Source organism: Carex rostrata, chromosome 8 (assembly GCF_964058835.1).
Source record: "Carex rostrata chromosome 8, lpCarRost1.2, whole genome shotgun sequence".
Classification (NCBI taxonomy): domain Eukaryota; kingdom Viridiplantae; phylum Streptophyta; class Magnoliopsida; order Poales; family Cyperaceae; genus Carex; species Carex rostrata.
In genome coordinates this window covers 8763434-8774340 of record NC_135925.1, presented here as the reverse complement: position 1 = coordinate 8774340, position 10907 = coordinate 8763434, and the positions used below count along the sequence as shown (strand labels likewise).

The 10907-nt window shown below is 33.2% G+C and overlaps 1 protein-coding gene across 1 annotated transcript; it reads right to left on the bottom strand.

Moving 5' to 3' along the window:
• Positions 1-9583: 9583 nt before the first annotated feature.
• Positions 9584-10699, bottom strand: LOC144558308 (protein PHOSPHATE-INDUCED 1-like). The gene has a single exon (XM_078307122.1). The coding sequence runs from the start codon at positions 10696-10698 to the stop codon at positions 9760-9762; it is 939 nt and encodes a 312-aa protein (XP_078163248.1). The 5' UTR covers position 10699; the 3' UTR covers positions 9584-9759.
• Between the last annotated feature and the right edge of the window lie 208 nt (positions 10700-10907).

The window sequence follows — 10907 nt, the reverse complement described above, 5'->3', positions numbered from 1 at the left end:
CGCACCCTTTTTCTTTTTCTTTTTTCTGCTGAAGGTGGGCTTTGAACCCAGTTGGGTTCTGTTGATACCAAAATTCTTACCACTACACTAGAGTTCACATATATCATATTGTAGATAAATATAGTATTTAACTATTTTTTTCTACAAATTTAATTTAAATTATCTCTTATTCTTATTAAGGAGCTTAATGTTTTCTACTACATAATTTGCTCCGTTACTGTGCACGGACACGATTACTAGTAACGAACTATGGTTCTTGTAAACTGCCCTTTCGTCTCTGCCGAGGCCCTGTTAGGTGAGGGCTGCTCCTGCCTGTTGTATCGGCATTGTTAGTCGAGTAAAGCTAGCGTGTGACATGCTCACCAAGAAAGTTTGGTGAGCATAACTCCAAAAGTATATCGGATCGACGTCAAATGCCAAATCCAAACCGTTGAAATCCATGTACTTCATGAGTGATGCATATACATGCAAAATTTTGAAAGTTTCGAGTTTATTTGCTATACGGTCAAGTGGTCAAATAAATAATAAAAATTGAATATATAAAATAACTTATAATAAAATGTTCATTTCTTTGACCACTTGACCGTGTAGCAAATAAACTCGAAACTTTCAAAATTTTGCATATATATGCATCACTCATGAAGCACATAGATTTCAACGGTTTGGATTTGACATTTGACGTCGATCCGATATACTTTTGGAGTTATGCTCACCAAACTTTCTTGGTGAGCATGTCACACGCTAGCTTTACTCTTGTTAGTCCCATGTTTATCGTGATATGGTGGTATATCATCTTGGTTATCTCACATTCATCAAACAGGTGCGATACATGCATGTTTCTTTTTTTATGAAAGTATGACACAACGATGTCAACGATTAACCATGCTCCATAATTAAATCTAAAATTAGCGCATGATATTTATAGAGTGCATATATCGTGACAATGAAAAATTATAAAATTCAACCTTTTTGTACCCTATCAAGTAATTAAAATTTTTAATGGTCCAAGATAAATAGCATTGCTGACGATTTGCTGACGAATCACATGTACTGAAAAATACTTAAATTGTATAACATCTGGTTGAAATACTACTTACATGTCCAATAATATACTTATTTTAAAGTTTGACCTCATCTTGATTTGATCATGCTATAGCCATAGGCGGATCCATGTAGAAATTGGGGCAGGCAAGTGGCTACTTATGGATTTGAATTTTTATATTCGACTCAGTACTAATTGTTCAATGTGTCTACTCCTAATTTGATGTAGTGCCTACTCCTAACACGAATTAGTCCGATTCTTGAACCGATTCCTTCCGAGCTTTGATGATTCTACGTTTTTTTTTTTTTGAATCTACGATACTCTATTTCGTAAATATAATTAAGGAGAACAAGAGAACAAGAAAGATCTGACAGTAAGATCTATCATTCCAATTAATGAGTCGGGTGAACTTTTTGAACCTTTTTATTATTCAATACTTATATTTCGCTTAATTTTTTTTTTATCTAACTTTTGACATCTAACTTTTTGAGCCTTTTTCTATCATGTCACTTTGAACTTTGTCAAACGAATTTTTAATTAGCTTAGAAAAAATATTTTCATGTTGTGTCAATCAATTTTATAATTATAATATATTTTATAATAAACATAATTATAGAAATTGAGTTGCAATTATGTACTCAATAAGTTAATAATTTTGAATCCAATTAATTATTTGAACTCGATTAATGCTCTACCCAGACATAAGTACTGTCACAAGGTGTCGACAAAAACTTAAAAAGTGAAGAAGAGCTCATTAAAAGAGTGGTGGACAAATTAAGGAACTCGCAAATGGGTTAGAGATGGAGAAAGGAAATTCCAAATAGGCTAGAGAAATATTCTTTAATTAATAACACAGTTTGTTATCTAGAGAACAGTAGCGAATCAGAGAATAAGTTTTTTTTTTTTGAAAGGAACCAGGCAGAGGCTGCCACAGAGAATAAGTTAATAGAGGAAACAAAGAACCAATGTTTATCAACGATGAACAGAACTATTAATCGTATCATCTAAGGTAACAAAATATTTCTGTTTGTATCTGGACCGTCCAATCAGAATCTGCACGACTAAAGTAGTCATGTACGTAATACGTTCCATCTCGGACCGGATTGGCCCGGATTCCTATCAGACGGCTCTGATCTAAACAAAACTATTATGTTACCTCACAGGATACGGATTCTTATTATGGAGAGATACACCTGAGGATTTTTTACAGGACTGAAGCCTGACATTTACTTCAATATTTTGTTGCTTCAGTCCTGTTTTCTAGAGTCTTAATTTATCTTTGATATTGATTTTTTCAATTTTTGCTGTAATTCATTCACAGGGTTATTTCTCACAACTTAAATTTTTTTTAACAAATCAGGATAATTAAATACTTGCAATTAAAAGGAGATATTAAAAATATATACGGAAATGAAATTTTTGAGTTTTTTCAAATATATTTTTCATTATGAACATTTAGTCTTCAGTCTAGACTAGTGACTAAAATAATGCTTGTCATATATGAAATTACATGTTAGAATTCGGTTAGATGTTTCTTTGTGAATATTTAAAATTGAAGACTTGACCTTTTTTTTTTCTAAAAGAAACATTAACGCCTACAGGACTGCTGTTACAGTAATAATAGAATGCTAGTATAATTAGAAAAAATATTTGAAAATGTCGACATATACTTTCTCTGTTTCTTTGACCGACGGTTCTTTGTTTCAATCATAAAACCTCTTCACATTGAGATTGATATAAGCATAATACATTCTTTATTGCAATGTTAAAACTTAAAAGTGAAGCTAGCGATTCAGAAAAAAAAAAAAGGAAAGAAAAATACAACCGTGGTGAATGTTTTGTTTTTGCAGTAAGAAGAAGAATTTCCCCGGTGGTTGGTTCCAAATTGTAATTGAGATTTGAGGCCTCAAAGCGAGTATCATCATAGAGCTTTCAAATACATAAACTTTTCAAAAAGAGTGAGTTTGGCCGACAACGAAGAATGATTTGGTTGCTATATCAAAGTAGCATCATAATTGCACCGGAAAAAAAGGGATAATCATGCACTACTAGTAACTCCTAATTACATGCAAAACACGTATAAATGCTGATTGATTGGATCAAATAACAATAAATAAATGTTAAGCTGTAAAGCGGAACAGATTTAATTAGTACCCATGTAGCGAGAATAGCGGCTATTCCAATCCATCCAAACATACTCAGGAATAGAGAGAATAGCGTTATTCTCGCTATTCCTACAAAAATATGGAATAACAAACTACTCTCTCAAATGTTCAATCACTGTTCTCGCTATTCTAAATGTTCAATCCAAACAACATTCCGAATAGCTTTGAGTTAGCGCTATTCTTAAATAGTAGCTATTCTAACTATTCTTAACCTACTATTCTCAACAGTAGCTATTCTAGCTATTCTCTAGTGCATCCAAATGTACCCTAAAGGGTTAAAGGCTTAAAGCACTCCCAATATCTCATAAACGGCCGGAGTAGCAATTCTGTCGTCGGATAAAATTTAATTATTATTTAACGTTTTTATTTCTTTCATTTCGTGAAATTAATAGGGTGATATTTTACGGTTTTGGATCTACTTTCCACAAATTAAATCCACGAGTCAAGCCTCTCCGAAACCGCAAATTAAATTCATGGTTTCGCAAAACTGAAAAAATAATGCATTTTAGTCCAAAACCGTGATTTTAATTTATGGTTTTGAGTTCCAGAAATTAATTTTGCAGTTTCCCGCAAATATTCTATAAAAACTGCCCCTATCTCCCTCCTCTCGCACAATTTAGACAAGAAAAAAAGAAGAGGAGACGAAAGAAGAAGAAGAAGAAGAAGAAGAAGAGAATTTCGGAAGTGGATTTTTGCAAGTTTTTTTTTATTTCTTTAATTTTAAATTATCTAACTTTTCATTTTGTGTTGTACTTGTAGGGTTATTATTTTTTAAATTATAGTTTGTTATCTAGACCAACCAAAATAAAAATAATAATTTGTGTGAAATTTTTTATTGAAGGGAAAATTCAATACAATAATGATGAGAACTTTTACAGTATCTGGCCTAAATATCATTTTGGAATTTTTTAAATTATTCTAAACCATTTTGGAATTTCCAAAATTATTCTAAACTATTTTAAAATTTCCAACATTATTCTAAACCATTTTGTAATTTTCTAAATTATTCGGACAATATTGTAATTCATTTTGAAATTTTCAACATTATTCTAGATCATGTTAGAATTTTTTAAATTATTATAAATATTTTGGAAATTTCTAAATTAATCGGACAATATTGTAAACAATTTTGGAATTTTCGGACAATATTCTAAACCATTTTGGAATTTTCTAAATTATTTTAAACTATTTTGGAATTTTTTTAATTATCCTAAACTATTTTGAATTTTCCTAAATTATTCTAAACCATTTTAGAATTTTCTAAATTATTCCGACAATATTCTAAACCATTTTAAAATTTTCTAAATATTTCGAAACCATTTCGAAAATTTCTAAATTAACCAGACAATATTCTAAACCATTATGGATTTCTAAATTATTTGGACAATATTTTAAACCATTTTGGAATGTCCTAAACTAATTTATTATTTTCTAAATTAATTTATTTGATAAAATATTAAATTACAAAAAATTAAAATTTTCTGAACTGAAGGGCCAATTGATCAGACAGTCGAATAGAGAGAGAGAGAGAAAGGAAGGGGCTGTGGAATGAATGGCATGAGAGGTTCTGCGCCTTGTTTAGGCAAATATTCACAACGTGAATTGAATTCACAGTTTTAGCTTAAAACCACTGGTTTTTTCCGGTATTATGAAACTATGGATTTGTTCTATGGTTTTGGAGAGGCTAAAACCGTGAATTTAATTTGTAAAAAATTGGTCTAAAATTGTGAAATAAAAACGCAGCTTAGGTATTTTTCGCAATTTTGTTAAACAAGATGTAAAATTTTAAATTTATTATTGTTTTTGGATATTAATAAAAATTTCGGGTCTCCAAAAGAATATAGAGAGAAGCTGTTAAGTACTGGTTTCTGTGGATCTATAGATATGTTCTAGATCATTAAAGGTGTGTACTTATTTTCTATGATGCTTTCTCGGATCAATGGATATTACTATTGATAGATTTGAATTGTTCAGGTGGTGCCTATTCAAATGCTGGACAGAGAGGCGTGTCTGAGGTGGACAACATGAGGTGGACTCCAGTACGTACCAATGCTTTGGCGATATCGGTCATGGCATGATCGATGTTTGCAGTTTGGACTTTGGAGGATGTTGATGCCAATTTTCGCCGTTGATTGCAACAAATAGTGTAAAGCGCGCCTTTGTTGAACTTTTTATGTTTGTATTGATTTCTGTTTCAGTTTAGTTGCCGCTGGTAAAGGTTGATATTAGGTATGTTGCGGGCACATGGGTGAGACGGAGAAAGGTTATGTAACTTATGTTTTATTTTCTCTGTTAGTAATTTAGTATTGATGTGGCAATGATTAAAATGGAAGTAATTAAATATAATATGACGTGGTTTAAATTCGTAATACGAATGTAATATAGATATATATAATTCTACAATAGTTTGTTTTTTTATGACACGTTAATATATAATTTTTTTTTTATGTTTTTTATGAAAGAAAAAAGTTCTGCGGTATAACTCATGAATGATTAATAGTATTTATAAAAGAGGAGGGTTCAAATGCCTCAATGTTTTTGTGCCTCCATCTCTCTCCATCATTTTCAAAGTTCAAACAGTCGATTTGAACCGTTTAATCTAACCTCCATACTAAAATATGTTTGGAGACCAAATTTTATATTTTTAGGATTTTTTTTTACTATTTTTTTAGATAGGTACAAAAATACTGTTTTTAGATGGTTCAGATTTACTGATTTTGTACCTATCTAAAAAAACAGTAAAAAAATTCCTAAAAATATAAAATTTGGTCTCCAAACATATTTTAGTATAGAGGTTAGGTTGAGCGGTTCGGATCGACTGTTTGAACTTTGAAAATGATGGAGAGAGATGGAGGCACAAAAACATGGAGGCACAAAAACATGGAGGCACAAAAACATGGAGGCATTTGAACCCTCCTCTTTATAAAATATATTTATATTAGTCCATTATTTCTAAAAATGTTGGAAGTGATTTTGTTTTTCTGAAAATTTTTTGAGGTTGAGCTTTAGTCTCTGAAATAGGGATTCGGACATAGTATTCAACTATTTGCTAAGATGAAATGAAGATCAAGTTTTAATTTTTAATGATCCATAAATGGCTTGTATTTAATTATGTTTCAAACCTGCAACTTTTCTCACTCTAAGATATAATTTTGTGTATATTCCCCATCCAATTTTGATTTTTGAATCTCTAACATTCTATACATATAAGACATTGTCTTTACTCTTTAGCAAATACATTGAAGAATGATTTTTGTCAATCATACAATTTTGATAGCAAGTGTCAAGTGTCAAAACTCTTTATATTTATTTATGTGAAAGAAAACTTGGGGCATCACAGTTGTTCTTCTTTTTTCTCAAAAAAATAAGTGATAAAAACAAGAAAAAAAAAGTAATAATTCAATTCATCACATTGATGAAACCAAGAGAAATGATTAGTCAGTTCAGTGGGGTATTATTTTGTAAGAATGGGTATAGTGGAATTGGGTTACTTTTGGTGGCACTTGCAGTTTGCACTAGAGCGCAACTGGTGGCTCGGCTAGGCATAAATAAATATAGTTCATTGGAACAATGTGCTTAACAACTGGTTTCATTTCGTGCATCGTTCTGGAAAGTTCTTCAATTAAGGTGCCACTACGGTACCATGGTAATAGTATATGCTATACGTTCTGGCTTGACGCATCAAATTTGCTTATATTTTTTGAGGCAAAGTCGTACGCGCACGATTGCACGAAGACAATCTCTGAAGGAAGACAGTTGCACGTGCAGCGGTGTAGGAATAGAAATCCGTGAGAAAATGGCGCATCTTTGACCTCAAAATCTGGCCCCTCCTTGGAAGGGCTCTCTAGAATTTTCTTCTATTTTCTGAGCTGTTTGTTGGAGGAGAAGAGGCCCAATTGTGTGAAAAGCGGTCTGAGCCCTGTTATCTCTGGACCCGTTTGATTGCATTTCTGTGGTTGATTTGTTGCCACGTTCATCTCCTCCGTATTTTACAGACGATGACTGTATACATTTCATGTGGCAACTGGCAACCTTTTACTTTGCCTTGGTCTTTGATGATCCTGGTAGCTCCAACTGGATCCGATAGCTGGATTAAATTAGCGTGGAAAAGCAAAGTTTCTATAGCAGAGCTAGGATGTTATATGCTTATTAAGATGAGGAGAGATCAAGTTACAACAATTTTTGAATTATAACAAGTTATAACAAGTATTATTTATATTTTTAAAGATTAAATCGTCGATTCAAACCGTTAGATGTGATCTCTACAATAAAATGTGCTTGGAGACCAAATTTTATATTTTTTTAGAATTTTTTTACTATTTATTAAGATGGGTACAAAATTCAATGGTATGAATTTAACTAGTTTTTGTACCCATCTTAATAAATAGTAAAAAAATTTCAAAAAATGTAAAATTTGGTCTCCAAGCACATTTTATTGTAGATATCACATCTAACGGTTTGGATTGACGATTTGGACTTTAAAAATGTAAATAATACTTGTTGTAACTTGTTGTAACTCAAAAATTGTTGTAACTTGATCCCTCCTCTAAGATAAGTTGATGAACACAACTCTAAAAGTAAATAATATTGTCTTTAAATAATAAATTCAAACGGTTGAAATTCATTTATTTCACCAGTAATACATTTATATGTAAAATTTTGAAAGTATCGAATTTATTTATTAGTACCAGATCAAACAGTCAATAAAATAATAACAAATGACTACATAAAATAAAACAACTTATAAAAAGTTCATTATTTTTATCGCTTGACTGTATTAAATAAATTCGAAACTTCAAAAAATATTATCTACATGCATCACTCATGAAGTAGATGGATTTCAACAGTCTGAATTTATCATTTAAAAACAATCTAATAAACTTTTAGACTTTTAGAGTTGTACTCATCAACTCCTCTTAATGAGAACATCACACTCTAATTTTGCTCAAGTTTTCTCGGGGTGTTATCTCTGTGTTCTAAATTTCTCTTTACATGCTACACCTTCTCTAAAGGCTGTACTAAAAGCATGGATAAGAACAAAGACAACGCAACGAAAAAACACTCCAGATTCATGATAAATTTTAATTCCAAGCAATGCTTTCTAATTTTTTTTTTATGAAACTTTTCGATCTATTTGCCAAAAAAGTTATACTTCATAACGGTTACAATGGAACATTACATTATTCATGCTTGCCGCATTCATCGATCAGTTGCCACTCTTTATCACGCGTTATAACTCTTACATCAACACATATAACATATTGATACATGACAACGTACTAGAATATGCAATAACGGTTTCTTATCTAGATGCGTCAATGCATGAATGCAATGTCTCTGTTGCACTGATATCGCATTGGTACATTGCATTGCAAGATTGCAGAATAATCCTATTTACGATGCCTCTTTAAATTCTGATTTATTCGATATAATTCTTTTTTTTTTAAATATTGACAGAGGCTGTTTGTTCGATATAATTCAAAACATCAAAAAAGTTCACAGGTATATCTCAATACCAATTCCAACATTTTCCCTTCGCGACTGCGCCCCCTAGTACCGGAGATTGGAGAACTACGTTCTCATTTGATAGTGAAAACTGAAAAATATATATATATATATATATATATATATAGAGTCCGGCTAATGTCATAACGTTATAATTTCAATCTAAGTTATAACGAGTATGTTTTTGAGTTTTCAAAGTCCGAATAACCGATCCGAACCGTTCATCTTGTTCTCCATATTAATATGTGCTTGGAGACCAAATTTTACATTTTTTGAGATTTGTTTACTATTTATTAAGCCACTTTGAAAATCACTGATCCAACGGTGCCTTTTGGTTTTACTATTGCCGTTGGATCAGCGATTTTCAAAGTGGCTTAATAAATAATAAAAAAAATTCCAAAAAATATAAAATTTGGTCTCCAAGCACATATTAATATGGAGAACAAGATGAACGGTTCGGATCGGTTATTCGGACTTTGAAATCTCAAAAACATACTCGTTATAACTTAGACTAAAATTATAACGTTATGACATTAGCCGAACTATATATATATAATCTTCTCTAATTGAAAGAAAAATAATAATCTTATATGGCATTCTTTTAATGGAAGTCAACGTATCTGTCAAAAACAATTCAAAGGTTAATTCTAGCTTTAGGAGCAAGCTGACAGCAAAACTCAAGCTAGTTTCAGCTGTAAAGGGTGCAATCCATCAATTGACATACAAGCAACCACATTTCCGGCGTAATCGAGAATACCATGACATTGTTGATTTTTATTAAACGATTCTTAATAAGAGAGTACACGCTTATTAAGAGCTGGATCTTTTACTCGATCAAAAGAAAGCAGTCAATGCCTACCACATCTTAAAAAAATACAAGATTTAATTTAAGGTTACTACATGAAGAAACAAGAATTCCATGAACACAACTACTGACTAAAAAGAATTCAACCACTGCACTTTACAGAATAAAACAAACCTCGTCTACTGAAAGCTTCAATTAACATGACACACTAAAATAAATTTACTATTATCTCACTCAAAACTCTACACCAAGGTTGAACAGGACGATGTAGCCGGGTCGAAGAGAGCCGGTAACATGTACTTCCTCCCACGGGCGCCATTGGCATTAAAACTTGCTCCGGTAGAGGGGTCCACCAGCAGATGCCCTGGGTATCCTGGAAAAGCCCCCTTCCCATAAATTCCTGGACAAGCCGTCGCGGCTTCTAGAGGTGCCTCCTTTGGCCCCTGATAGAATCCATCTCCAGATGGATTTGTCACTGCACCGGCAATCATGCTACTGATGTTAATTATCATTCCGTCAATTCCGACATCTCCATTAGGAGCAATAAGGGGTGGAGTCTGTGGGCCATAAATCGGCTGGTGAAATGGCCAGGCACACTGGCCGGGGCACTGAGTGGCTGAGTTCCCAACCCAAACAAAGGTCGAACCGGTTTTTGTTAGGGTACCATGCATACCGCATCGGCTCATGCAGAAACCTTGTACAGCTATGTCCTGAGCCGTCAGTACCAGTACAATACCACCTTTCTTTGGCCGGGCCTTGGCTGCCAGGGCGGCAATCTGAACTGAGGTAAGAGATTTTCCCATGGAACACTTGGCATCAGTAGTTTGGTTGCTAAGTAATATATTAGAATTTTTCTGGCCAAACTTGGCGCCTGAGGTTTTCGACAGGTAAAGACTGTTTATTGTGTTCCACCATTGCGAAACCGAGGGAGATGGAGATTGAGGTATCTTTGTCAGAGACAGAAGAAAATCTGAGATGATTGATTTTTGGGCCGGCGCAAACCTGCCATACCAAAGTACCGAGATAGGAATGTTTCCTCGGAGCACGGCACCACGGTGGTACGTCAGCGGGATCGCCGGTGGTTGATACAGAGCAGTGAGCCGCCTAGTGGCAATACACAAAGGAGAGAAGTTAAGTAAGAGTGTCAATAGTAGTACTATAGCACGACTAAAAGAGGCCATTTGAGATTGAAGTTCACTACTTGAGGCTTTGTAAAGATTTATAGAAGGCAACGATGTGAGGTTCGACCAAGCTTCTTGCTAACAATTTATCCATTTTTGTGGTTGATATAAATTTTTTAATGGAGATGAACACGTGGGGTGCAGCTGTATATCGCTATCTGTAGTCTGTCCACTGTTCTTGCTACGTGTAAGCGAAGAATCAAGTGAAC